Source organism: Apostichopus japonicus, chromosome 22 (genome assembly GCF_037975245.1).
Source record: "Apostichopus japonicus isolate 1M-3 chromosome 22, ASM3797524v1, whole genome shotgun sequence".
NCBI lineage: Eukaryota > Metazoa > Echinodermata > Holothuroidea > Aspidochirotida > Stichopodidae > Apostichopus > Apostichopus japonicus.
In genome coordinates this window covers 13,352,898-13,367,365 of record NC_092582.1, presented here as the reverse complement: position 1 = coordinate 13,367,365, position 14,468 = coordinate 13,352,898, and the positions used below count along the sequence as shown (strand labels likewise).

Below are 14,468 nucleotides of genomic sequence, written 5' to 3'. Positions count from 1 at the left end.
ACAATTATTAACCTTGGAAGTGTACTGGGTATTATACTTCTGAAGGTACCATTCTAGTTATATTATTATCTCCTTTTTTTTATATTTGAATCTGAATGGCATCTGAGAAGTTTTAGACTATTCCAAAAACCATTAGAGGATGGTCACTATCTAGCATCTGATATGTTAGACTATTCCAACCATTCGAAGATGGTCACTCTCTACCAAGTTTACACTGCGTAGTGATGTGTTTGATGCACATGAAAACAGCAGTCAACACAGAGGCAATACTTGGATAGTATTTTTAACAGACATTTTAATCTCCAGTGTTCTGAGATTGAGATTTGGAGATGGTTTTTACATCTTTCTGTGAATTATAAAACCTTTAATGCTATGTGTGGTGATATGCACATGTATGGAAACAGATGCATCAATGCAGAGGCAATACTCTCAGTAACATTTTACCATCTATTACTTGCAGGTTTCTCAGATTGAGAAGGAGCTTGAAGTGCAATTCAAAGAGAGATCTGAAAGAATCATCAACCAGGCTAAGGACACGTACCAGAGAGAAATAAGGGATGTAAGGGATGAGAAGGAACAGCTGGCCAGGAAACTGGCTGCTACAGAACAGAAGGTAAAAATTTTTTAAATTTATAGTTTGATATCTTTCATGTCAGCTGCCAGTATCATTGATTCCTAAAATTGCTTCCTTGCTTACCCTGCATTCTTCCAGTGCTGTTAGAGGCCATTGCTAGAGTATTGTGGATGACTTATGAGATTCCCTAGCCAAACTTTATAGCCTAACATACAATATTATGTAGAATATGGTACTAGTATACAACGTTACCTCTACTCTGCTGATGAAACACTCGTTGATAACTGACATCAAGTCTGCTTCCGTAGCCTAACTGTTTAGCCTAACATACAATATGTAGTATATAATAATAGTTTACACCCGTACCCTCTACTCTGCTGATGAAACACTTGTTGCTAACTTTTGACTTCAAGTCTGCTTCCGTGTCCTAACTCTATAGTCTAACATACAATACGTAGAATATGATACCAGTTTACACCCTATACCTCTACTCTGCTGATGATACCTCCGTAGTTATTTTCCTTTCTTCAGTCAAATACTAAATCACCCAATTAACTGCATCAAGAAAAGACTCCTAAGGGAAAGGTTTCCAAAGACCTCTGAGTTTTCTATCTAGTGAATGTCATGCTAGCGAATTTTTCTCCAACTAAAAAGCAAGCAGTAATTGTGGTTGCTTAATCACATTTAAGCCCGTACAAATCCTATTTAGTCGTTATCAGTTTCCTTTTTGCGATGAAGATGTTGGGGGGGGGGGGGGTGGCAGGGAGAGGTCTCAGCAAGGTTTCACTTTCCTTTTGATAGAGAAGGTGATAGGTATTCAAGAGCTATAACTGGTGTATCTTCTGCCCTCCTACTTGAAACACAACTATCGAGAGGAAAGATAAGTTGGTTCTCTTTCCCTCCCTTTCTTTCAGTTGCTGACTTATCGATCATCCCAGGGTGACAGCAAACAGCAAGTTGATGATCTTAAGGAAAAGTTAGAAGAGAGTCAAGCCTGGAAAGAAAAGGTCAGCCATCTATCTGTCACATCTTTCTTCTTTCTATTTCTTCAGTTTTCTGTTTTTTATTTAAATGACAAACATTTTAATTCCTCTTGAAAACTTTACCCTGTCCATTCATGGTCGGGATATGAGTGAGAAGGTCAAGAATATCTGGTGAAATGTAACCGAAAAATTGACTACTATCTTTTTAGATCTGTGGTTTTATTTCCTTCATTTTCTCTCTAAACAGACTACTACTTCCACATTAAACATTATATATGAATATATGAATTATATATTGAAATTTATTTTCTATTTTTGTTTTGATAGTCTTATTGTTGCTATTTCTTCGGCTGTAATAGTTTAGTATTTTAGTTTTATTGTATGCTGTCATATTTTATTGCTTTTGTCTTTAATTTCTGAATTTTTGTTTTTGTTTTTTATTAATTATTGTTAGTTATTTATTTCTGTATTTCTTAGGATGCAATATTTTTAGATTGTATTATTTTTAAGCTGTAATACTTTTTAAGTTGTATTTTTTTTTTCTTTTTTAATGCGTTTCTGTGAAGCTGCTTTGAGATCATTCTTTTGATGTAAAGCGCTATATAAGAATAAATTATTATTATTATTATTAAACATAAAAAAAGCAAATCACTGTTTAGACTATACAGTGTGCTGCTGCAGCTAAATCTGAGATGATATATTTTATGACATATCAAGGCAGAAATTCCTGCCTATCATGATGATCTTTTAATTACATACATGGGTAAACTTTCTTTCTTCACATACATACACTCATTTAATAAATTATTTCATCATGATATTCATTATATATATATTCATGATCATTCGTTTTGTTTTCAGTACGATGCTTTGCATTCCAATGCTGTAACTATGAAAGAGAAATATGAAAGGAGGATAAAGGAGTTGTTGATACAAGAGAAATCAGCCGCACCCGTTCCTCCACCTCCTCCTCCTCAACCAGAATCGACACCTAACGTGGTGGATGAGGTGAGAGATTCTACTGCGTTAATTTAAAACCAAATGGTGATTTAACCAAAGTGATTTTGAAAATATCCTTTTATCGTCGTATGTATGTATGTATTTTAGATCCTAGATTTTAGATTTTAGACCGAAGTCAGTCTCTTAGATTCATATTTTAACTCCATGATTATGAATTGTCAACAACTCTGTAACTGGACGACATACATTAATCTTGGAGTTACTCGAACTCTGGACCTTATGATTGAAAAGCACCAGCGTTAACCACTGAGCTAACACTCCCTATTGTAGAACTAGTGAGGTAACTCCATTCTTCATCCTAAATTGATTGGTAATCCTGATTCAATAAAACTAGTCGCCTCACTGTAGACATGACTGGATGCCGTCTTGATACTGTTGAACTGATGAGATTGCATTTGAAATAAATGCCACATTGTAATTGATAGGTTTGCAATGGACTTGGTTTGAAATTTTGTGTCATCCTTATACATTAGTACCAACTCTAGATTATATTCAGATACCATATCATCGCCACAATAGATGTCCCCATGCTGCACACCTCATGAGGTAAGTACATTAAACCCAACATTCAGTGACCTCATGTTGCAAACCTCATGGAGGTAAGCACATTAAAACCAACATTCAGTGACCTCATGTTGCACACCTCATGAGGTAAGTACATTAAAACCAACATTCAGTGACCTCATGTTGCACACCTCATGAGGTAAATACATTAAAACCAACATTCAGCGTCCTTTCTCTGCCTACTTGGTGATTGTGAGTGTATTGCCTGATGAGGTGCTTAAAGTTCTTTTTATGTCTTTAACATTTTGTCATCAACAGGTAAAGAAAGTCATGAACAACGTCTATCATTCCTTGAAGAGCGAGTTTGAATCCGGTCAGAGTTACAAAGGGACGGAGATCCTGGCCACGATCATGAACACTATTAAGGTGAGCGTGGCCAAAGTAGAAAAATGAATAACAGCGGGAGGGCGCCCTCCAGCTTCCAAAGGATAAAAATCATTGACGGTGTAACAGTGTCGTACTAGTGTTCTGTCAATCATTGCTCCCAGGAGAAAAGGAAAATTAGTGGCAAAAGATTTTCTCACAGAAAGCTGTTTTTCTTCTTTATGGTGAGGCAGAATTTGACTGTCTCGTGGGGAATGAAATGACACAAACACGGGTGTCTGTTTTTTCCAAAGTTTTGGAATCCTCGATGAGAATTTGTGTACAGAGGAAGTGAGTGGAGGGAGGGACGAAGAGAGGGGGAAAAAACAGTATAATCCGCTGCGGAAACTGGACCAGTGATAACGATTAACTGAGAGGGAACCTCAGAAAGATATAAATTGGTTGTTGTTGACTACATCTTCTTGCAGAATTTGGTTTGCATGTGAAAAGCTTTACTTCCAGGATAAAAGTTAAACCAAGCATCTGCCTCATGTAGATGAGAGGGGTAGTGGTGTAATTCTTCTGAAGGACTTTGATGAACAATATTGTCATCTCTGGTTCTATTTTTATTTTATGTTTTTATACATGACCGACCCAAGATATTTAGGTAAGAGGAAGGTCCAAAGAGTTTATACTGAAAAAGAGACATTTTTATATTAAATTTATACCGAAGAGTATTTTCATTATATAGTTGTGTATAGTGTAAATGACATATTTGTTGTTAATTTAAGTGCATGCGATGATGACGTTGTGTTGAATAAAATCTATTATTTCTGTACATGTTCCATACATCTAAGTGTTGTAAGCATCTATTTTCTTACTCTGAAAGAGTGTTGGGTTTCGGCTCGATTGAGATGGATGGGTGTTGGTTGTTCTCTGAAGGTACTGGGTGGTAGGGTCCTGTCAGTTTTGGGAAAAGAATGCTATTGGATAACATGGATGGTAAGCATGATGGGTGTGGTGATTTGTTTCCACAGGTGCTGGGTGCTCTCTGAATGGTGTCAGGTATTTTCTGTTGGAATGCAATGGGGTGATAGGCATGATGTGATTAGTGATGGTTTGGTTGCAGTGTGCTGTGAATGGTGCTGGATGGGGGACTAAGGGTGTGGAGTATGGTTTGATGGGGATGGTGTCTGATAAGTCCCAATGAGACAGAATGGGTGGTTAAGAGTTATATGGAGTACTGTGTGATATGTCACAGATTTTGTGTAATATTTGGGGGTAAATATTGTGATGTTCTATCAAAGTGTGTTCTCACACGAAATGATCGCACCAGCGATTCTGAAGTACTACTTTGCTGTCAATTCTTGATGGCGTTTGAGATTTTTCGGTCATCGTGGTACATATATATATATATGCTTTAGCTTTTAGCTGTCATCCACTAGCAGGCCATTTATCTCTCATATATTGATTGCTGACTGATGCTGTTTCTTCATATTTATGTAAGTAAGCTGCTCGCAACGTCTGCTGCACATATCTAATGCATGAAGTGATTAGTAGATTTTATGACTGAAAATGAACAAAATTGTACAAAAATGCTTCTCAACCATACCAAAATTTGTCAAAATTACCATTTTCTTCAGGTTATGGTCCCTTTGTGATGTTTATCCGAAAATTGTTTCCTTGTCTGAAAAACTCAAACGTTTTGCAAATCTAGTCAAATATTAGTCGTCATTCTTCATAATTGCATGTCAACAGGTGTTTTCTCTTGTGCATGGTAACTTGTTCATTTTGATGGTATTGCATCTCTTAAATTGTAAGGCTTAGCGGACGTCTCGGATGTAAGGAGCGCTATCACAGCAGCATTATATTAAAATGAATAAAAGGTTGATTTTATTAAAACCTGAAATAAGAATTGCATGAATAATGAATGAGTAACTCTTTTCTTACAGTTACTTTGTGCAAGTTGTGTGACAAGAATGTTTCATATGGATATGCCCTACTTTAGTTGAACATCCCCTGCGATATAAAGCAACTGTACTTTTAAATTTCACAGTGAGAAAATAACATTCTAAATATGGCATGTTTGTAATAGAAGAAGCATTAATATATAGACCCTTGCACCAAAACTAGTGGTATTTCATATTTTTAATGCCTTCAGTTAGAAAATTGACTCAATTTATGATAAAGATAGCTTGCATGTGTCCATCATTTATCAAAGGTTGCTCATGTAGCACATTGGAGAAGGTTTTAATAACCCAATAAAGTTTGTTTACTGTTTTCTGTTGCATATTTTCAATCAATGACAGTTTTGGATATAGTATAGCAGTAGATTGTTTTGTGCATGTGCATCTCTGACAAGCAGAAGAGTCTATTCCTTAGGACATGAAAGAATGAATGAAACAATAGAATACCAATAGGGATATGAAGTAGATGAAGTCCTAAAGTAATTCTTCATGTGAAACATTACTATTTGCTGCTTAAAGAAGTAATCGGTCAAATGATGCATACATTCTTGGTGAAATATAAACATAATTCTTTACACGATATTGAAACGAATTGTGGAGATGCCAGTCATCATTCGTCAAAACCTATGGGAAGATTATTTTGTGCCTTGGATAGAACATAACAGTTAATATTTTCTGACCTATTTCAGGTGACAACCATTCGTTTGGTGCAACAGCAATCCAGCCAGGAAGAGGACGAGGAGGAGGAAGAAGAAACAGAGGAGAGTGAAGATGAAGAAGATGAAGGTAAGAGGAGATGGAATTGGGAAATAAGAATGGAGGCAGGGAGGATAGATGATGAGAGAACTATTGCTTATAGCAGAGGAACAGAGATTAATTTTTAATCTGTTTCTGTATGACTATCTGTTCTCTTCTGATACACAAACTGTAACAAGGATCATGAAGTATCTATTCACTTTGATACTCATATGATGTCTAATGTATTGATTTCATGGTCTCGTTGTAAGGTAGCTGGTCTCTATGGAGGGGGGCTGGTCTCTATGGAGGGGGGCTGGTCTCTATGCAAGGGGGCTGGTGTCTATGTAAGGGGCTGGTGTTTATGTAAGGGAGCTGGTCTCTATGTAGGGGGGCTGGTCTCTATGTAAGGTGGCTGGTCTCTGTAAGGGGGCTGGTCTCGTAAGGGGGCTGGTCTCTGTAAGGGGGCTGGTCTCGTTGTAAAGGGGCTGGTCTCTATGTAAGGTGGCTGGTCTCTATGTAAAGGGGCTGGTCTCTATGCAGGGGAACTGATCTCTATGTAAGGGGGCTGGTCTCTATGAAAGGGGCATGGTCTCTGTAAGGGGGCTGGTCTATTTGTAAGGGGCTGGTCTCTATGTAAGGGGACTGGTCTTGATGAATGTGGGCTGGGCTAAAGTGTTAAACAAGTTATTGCTTTTGGGTTTTTTTTTCCCATCTTTATCTTGGATGATATGTCATAAATAATAACATGGTCAAGGAGTGCTGAATACTTATTTAAATATACTAGTGCAAGTTAAAAGTTTGTAAATTTTCATCTTGCTATATAAAATTCATGTTTGGTGTAATTAATTGTCTAATTAAGTTACTTTCTATCACACAAGGATGTTAATGAGACTTGTAAAATTTACTGTAAGAGAGCACATTAATACTGTTTCATGTGAATTTAGTCATTAAACCCTCGGTTTTATAAGGCCTTGTTTCAGTTGTTTTTCTCAGTTTAGTCTTGTGCTTCTGGCTAAATTCTACTCGTAAGTGTAACAAGCTAACTCTCAAAGCAGGAATTTGGGAGGGTCACATGTTGACCAGGATTAGAACTCAGGCTCAGTGTGCACTGTAACTAATAGCTATACTTATTCTAAACTACCTTACACTGAAATAGCATTATAGAACCTATCGAAAGAAAAATGGGCATCTGATTCTGCATGCTATAATACGAGTATAACAAGCTTTTGCAAGTTCGTCAAGTAGGTAAGATGTTCAAGCTTACTTTTATGCGACCTGGGAGAGTATTGATCTTGATACCCTACTGTAATCCAGTAATTATTTTCATTCATTTATTTTTTATTCCTGCCATTTATACTGGTCGTGTTCTGTTCCTGAATTATAATTTCAGATACGGAGGAAGAACAAATATCCCCGGAGGTGGAGGAGCCAGTCCAAGCGTCGGCTTCATCTCCTGAATTGGCTCCGCCGACTCAACACAAGGATAGCATCCCAGACCTACCAGAGGTAGACCAGTCATCTCAAGAGGGAGAGAGTCAACAGGGAGAGGTTCCAGAGGATGACGGAGAGGACGAGGAGAAAGAAGAAGAAGAAGAGGAGAAAGCAGAAGGAGATGGAGATTGGGATGAAGATAATACTAGACAGGAAGAGATTGGCGGTAAGGGGATGATACCATTGATAATCTGACTATACTGTATCAACCCATCAAAGACTACATTAACTCTTCTTTCTAATAATGGTTTGATTATTAAGTAGCCCATTATCACATTTACCACAGGTAGCTACATTAAGAAAGAAATTTAATTATGAAGGTGGGATTGTAGGCTAAAAAATGGTGATAGCTATTGAATGGCCTTTAATTAATATAATAAATGAACTTTATTTCTCATAATTTTGCCGTATTTGGAATCTTCATGATTACAAAGAATATTTGAGTTGATTTGAGTTCTGCTGAATCCTTTATAGCCCTCTTACCTCGCTTGAAATGTTTCAGGTTTTTATCAGCTAGACTATATGGCCATGGAAGGCTTTTGCAGCAGTTAACACCTTTATTAATTACCCTGTTGGGTGGATGAAGTGAGGTGGTCTCTGAGTGTAGTTCTGACTAAATGTTTGTTAAATGTTTTCAGAAATAATCATACTGACAAAGGACCACCGTAATGACTTAAGTCTATACTGGCCTACATTTTATGGTCCTGCAACTCTTGCAAACAGTCATAATCATTTCAATATGTTGTGATTGGATGTAAGCATATTAGGAATGGATACATAATATGGAATATTCAAATATTCACCGGGCATTGTCATCTGTCTCAGGAATTCACAACGAAAATCCCGAATCTGATGGAAACGTCAATGATGATGGATTAGAGGCTGCTGGCAGTCTCTCTTCAGATCCAGTGGTCTCTGTGCCAGACCTTCCCGATGTTGACCTATCCTCAGAGACGGTAGAGGCAGACTCTCAGCCGTTCGGCCAAGACAATGATGCTGCAGAAGAAGAGATTGTCGAGGAGGAAAGACGACCTACGGAAGAGGCAGATCCTCAAATGATGAGAGAAGATTCAAAGACAGAGGACATACAGCAGCAGCAGGGGGCGGAGTCCACACAGCAGGGGGCGGAGTCTCAGTCAGAGGATGTGCAAGAAGCAGAGAAAGGAGAAGAGGACCTCTTCCCTGCTAGCGAAGATTCAAAGACGGAAGACTCGCAGTCGATGAAACAAGAAGCAGCTTCGCAACCGTCAGGTGAAGACCCGGAGCCAAGTAAGGAGGAAGAGGAGGAGATGGATTCTAAGGAAGAGGATGATAAGGTAGAGGTAGAGCAGGCAGAGGGGACTTCAGGATCTGCCGACCCTCTGGCCGTCCCCATCATGACCAGGGATCCACCCGACATGCCCCCCGAGTTACCTCCGGACCTGCCAGCCAACGACGATGATGATGAAGATGAAGAACCAGAGGAAGATAGAAAAGTTGAGCAAAGGTGAGAGCATGTTCATCCCAGAACCTCAACAGGAGTCCATTCATTTTCATATAAATTGATGGTTTTTAGTAATCCTGAATTTAAGCTTTTTCCCTGGATGTGGTATTTCTGGTTTGCAAATGGGGAGAATACATGTAGCATTATTATTACATTTAATGACATGTCCTATTGCCGTCTTGTATTTCACCTCATTGGTTCTGACTTTGTGAGACAATGTTTAATTCCTTGTTCTTTTGCTCATATGTGAACCTAAAAAAAGTCAAGTTTATTCTGAAATGCCTGACACTTTCTGGGTTGTATCGAATGAAATTGGTGAGGTTGGGTATCCTGGTTAGAAGGTATGCAAGGTACCTTACCTTCTGACTTGCAACGAACCAGCAAAGAATGTATTGCCACCAAACTAAAGACTGGATAGATAGATTGATTGGATTTACTTTGATCATGTCACACATAATTTGTGAAATTATTAAATATCTTAATTATCTGATACTTTACCAAACACTGCTTTGTGTTTACAGATTTTAAATAATGACGCAGTTGAGATGATATTGTTGAAGGAGTTTTTGTATTACCTGAGTTTCCTCGTGAACAGTGCGGTTCTCCTACAAAGAAACGATAGGTGAACACTGTTAGACCTGACCATAATAGATCATGTTTAATTTAGAATTTCGGGTGATGCTGTCGAGTGAATGATAATATTGATCATTCCGCAAACATTGCTCGATTAAGATCGGTGTTATTGATAATAACAACGAAACTGATTAAGATTGCAAAATTAATTCCCCGGTTAATATCAAGAAGGTGCAACAGATTCCGATGACTGGAGAGAAAAATTGACAAGTGGATAAGTTAGTTGGTTTAACCTATGATTCCTCGTGAACAAATCTCATTTTAAAACATTTCATATGAACCGTTAGCTTCCTTTTTTTCATGCAGAGGCCTGTTTGGTGACGACAGTGACAGTGATGGAGACTTCTTTGATGCAGTTCCACCGTCCAGGAAGAAGAAAGAGACACCTTCACCGTCTCAAGAAGAGGATGAGGAGGTAATTTTATTCATCATCATCACCTGACTGTTATTGGTATGGTGGTGGTGGTGGTGGTGTACCGTAACTTGGCATCTCCACTAACTAGTGCATTCAACGTATGTAGCTGCACCGGTCGACACAGTTCTTGCCTCGTTTGTGTGGAATTTAACGATTTTTTTTATTCGAACGCAGTGAGGGAAGTAAGCATTAATTTTAAATTCGAGGCACTTTGAGCACTTACTTCACACATCTATCGGGGGAATTTTACCTTAAAATATTTTTATTTTGGAGTAACAATAAAATTGAAAAGTTACTCCAGACCATCATCCTACATGGGGGCGAGGTTAATATTACAATGATTATGTACATGTATGCTATATATTAGAACTGTTAGTGCTCTGGGTTGGATTTTCACATTTGTATGAGTATTGGAGGTTTACAATTGTCTCTAGCTCCAGTGTTTTAAAATTAGAAACTGTGATAGGTTGTGCAACGTATTACAATGAACTTTGGTCGTTTGTCAGTTTGGAATATAATTGCCAAATTATCTAAATAGGAGAAATTGATTTCAAAATGAGTACAATTTTCCAGTTCAAAGTCCTTACACCCCCCTGCCATACTTCGAGGTTCATTTATTTGATATTTGGTGATATTTTCGCCTCATTCAATGTATTTGCTTCTTACTCTGCTCTCTCTCTCTTCTTCAGTCGTTGAAGCCCAAACCCCCACCGCCTCTCTTTGGTGACAGCGACGATGATGATGACTGGATGAACTAAAAGCTACGCGAGAAGCAATTGCTGGTTAAAATGTGCCAAGTTTCCTGCTGGTTGCTTTTTACAAAATGGAGGTCATTTTGCATATATTTGATCAATGAAAACAATACCTTTCTGATAGTTCTTAAAGCCTGTAAAAATTTGCTCTCAGAACATGCATGCTGTTTCTGAGCGATCTAACAGATTTCCGTTCCATCACGTGGAACGAGAGATTAGTGAACCCTACATAATACCAGTCAGTATGATGACTCACATAATACTACATAATACCAGTCAGTATGATGACTCACATAATACCAGGCAGTATGATGACTCACATAATACCAGTCAGTATGATGACTCACATAATACTACATATTACCAGTCAGTATGATGACTCACCTAATACCAGTCAATATGATGACTCACATAATACCAGTCAGTATGATGACTCACATTATACCAGTCAGTATGATGACTCACATAATACTACATAATACCAGTCAGTATGATGACTCACATAATACTACATAATACCAGTCAGTATGATGACTCACATAATACTACATAATACCAGTCAGTATGATGGACTCACATAATACCAGTCAGTATGATGACTCACATAATACTACATAATACCAGTCAGTATGATGACTCACATAATACCAGTCAGTATGATGACTCACATAATACTACATAATACCAGTCAGTATGATGACTCACATAATACTACATAATACCAGTCAGTATGATGGACTCACATAATACCAGTCAGTATGATGACTCACATAATACTACATATTACCAGTCAGTATGATGACTCACATAATACCAGTCAGTATGATGACTCACATAATACTACATAATACCAGTCAGTATGATGACTCACATAATACCAGTCAGTATGATGGACTCACCAGCAGTATGGGGAAAGAGGGATGGTGGAAATAAATATTTGATTAGAATCTGTGCTGGTACTTTTCTTTTCTTTTTTTCTCAGCCAGAGGTATTATTATTCTTTTTTTTTTGTACAACAGAGAGAGGGTATTAGTCACTTACATTTACACAGGGTGAGAAATGTTCTTGTAAATTAATAATGAACACAGAGCAGCTCATTTTTATAAATTAATTAGTCAAATAAAAAAGGAAATGGTATCAGGAAAAGGGGAATTATTCATGACTATGTTGTCAACACTTTCTTGGAAAGGAATGCATAAGGTGGGGTGGGGGGGGGGCTTGGTCTTTCTCAATGTTCATGTATATGTTTGGAATCATTCCTTGTACTTCTCATCCTGTTTTTTGTTTCTCTGTGATGATGCGGTACAGCCTTATAAAGCTTTATTTTATAATTCTATTTTGACAAAGAGAATAATGTCAACAGATGAATTACTTATCATGAGTAACTGAATAATAAAAAAGAATCATTTTATAACTCTTTTTCTTCTGTTTTCATTTTCTTGGCTTTCAATTTCCTTTCTACTCCTTCCTCACAAGTTTATCATTTTGAAACATGATAAAAAAGAGGAAACTTAATGGCACTCTCAATATGGATGATAAAGATGATTTAATTCATAATAGCACATAATATGGTGGGAGGAGGGTTAAGAATGGTTTGCATAGCTTCTGTATAACACTACAATCAATTTCACCTTCACTACCATTTTACAGGAATGGTTCTCCAGCATCCCTTGAGAGAACACCTCTCCTTGGCTTCTCACAACAACATTTATCCCTAAGATGAATTCGATGGGTGAAAATCACATGACATAATAACACCTTCACCTACATACATACATACATATATATATTTCATTAACAAAGTCTGTTCAAAGATACTCTTTTGAGATCCGGCTTTAGGAATCACAAATGATTTCGAGTTGGTTTGCATCACGTTTGATCTCCAGAGTAAGGCAAATATGTCACCAAAAACAGAACTAGTATTGTTCGATATACAGGTGACAAAGCCTACAGTGGAATTACGACATTCCTTACCAGTTCGAACCTCTGGACATACAATCAGCGTCAATAGCCTAGGTTAGGGTGTCCGCATGTAATGTGAGAGGCCCCGGGTTCGAATCCCGGTGGAGGCTGGAAGTTTTTCACTGTTCTGGATTTTCCAACTCACTACGATTTCAATTATATATATCCACCTACAAGAAAGTATTTAAGGCAAAATATGTCACCAAAAACAGAACTAGTATTGTTCGATACAGGTGACAAACGCTTACAGTGGAATTACTACCTTACCGATTTCGAACCTCTGGACATACAATCAGTGTCCATAGCCTAGTGGTTAGGGTGTCCGCGTACAGAGCGGGAGGCCCAGGTTCGAATCCTGGTAGAGGCTGGAAATGTTTTCACTGTTCTTGATTTTCCAACTCATTACGACTTTCAATTACATATATATATATATAGGGCAATACTTTCTTGTAGGTGGATATGTGAGAACCCCCCCCCCCAACAATATATATGTATACATTTTGGGGGGGGGTGGGTAGTCCCATATCCACCTACAAGAAAGTATTGCCCTTTGTCTATAAACTTACATTGCCATATGTGCAAATGAACGACAACAGTTTGTTTTTTGTTGTTAGTAGATGGTTGTTGGTATATTTCACCCATACCCAGGTATAATTCAAGTCATTCGCTCCCCGTCAGGTCCTGAACCTACCAAAGCACCTCCACCCACCCCTCTCCTTCCCTCATCCACATTAAAAAAAAGGTCCATTACGTCATACAAAGAGCCCCTTCACAACATCCGACTTTATCAGTGAATACCAAACCGCAGACAGCTCATTTTTGCGGTGGGTTCGATTGCCCTGTTTATTTTGTAAGATCAGACAACACTGTATGTCACGTCCGGTCGCACGCCCAAGTGATATCCGTTATAACCAAACAATAAAGTATTAAAAAGTCTTTACAAAAAAAACTTTTCTTGTCAAAATTAAAATGTGCAAATGTAATTACAAACCTGATGACTTTTAAAGCGTTTTCAGGGATTTTTTAACATTTGACATTTTACGTAACCACTCAGTCTCTCACTGATGTGAAAGCAACTGGTGGTACTTATTTATTAACATACTACCTCTATAGTACCTCTAGAACAGGGTTGTCCAACCTACGGCCCGCGGGCCACAGTCCGGCCCGCTGCAGGGTTGCATCCGGCCCGCCAGAGATGCTCTACGGTGCGAAATTTTAGTAAGCAGATTTATTGATAACAATTTGAAGCTATATAATCAATCATTCGAACTTTCTGGGTCCATAAAACTGCATACAGGTCAGTCTCACCGGAGAGTGGGGGGGGGGGCTGAACTTTATTCATCTGTTTTATCAGGAAGGAAAATAAATTCAAGCGGCCCCCTCCTTCATCAAAATCATTCCATGTGGCCCGCCTCTGCAAAAGGTTGGACAACCCTGCTCTAGAACATGAGTACAAACCACAACCTTTACACCATTCAAATACAAACGCATATGAGAGCCTTCAAACGCAATTAAGTAGATTACTTTGTAACGGAAGGATACAGTATTATCTAAACTAATGCGTTAAACATGAATTAGTACAC

The 14,468-nt window shown here is 38.1% G+C and overlaps 1 protein-coding gene across 1 annotated transcript in view; it reads left to right on the top strand.

The window, feature by feature from the left end:
* LOC139964231 (FK506-binding protein 15-like) overlaps positions 1-12,337 on the top strand; it is a 45,679-nt gene extending 33,342 nt beyond the window's left edge. Inside the window, exons 22-30 of the mRNA XM_071965677.1 lie at positions 461-613; positions 1,489-1,581; positions 2,419-2,565; positions 3,400-3,507; positions 6,101-6,197; positions 7,540-7,806; positions 8,466-9,126; positions 10,063-10,171; positions 10,861-12,337. Of these exons, the coding sequence (XP_071821778.1) occupies positions 461-613; positions 1,489-1,581; positions 2,419-2,565; positions 3,400-3,507; positions 6,101-6,197; positions 7,540-7,806; positions 8,466-9,126; positions 10,063-10,171; positions 10,861-10,929 (1,704 nt within the window). The 3' untranslated portion in view covers positions 10,930-12,337. The remainder of the gene's footprint in view (positions 1-460; positions 614-1,488; positions 1,582-2,418; positions 2,566-3,399; positions 3,508-6,100; positions 6,198-7,539; positions 7,807-8,465; positions 9,127-10,062; positions 10,172-10,860) is intronic.
* The last annotated feature ends 2,131 nt before the right edge of the window (positions 12,338-14,468 follow it).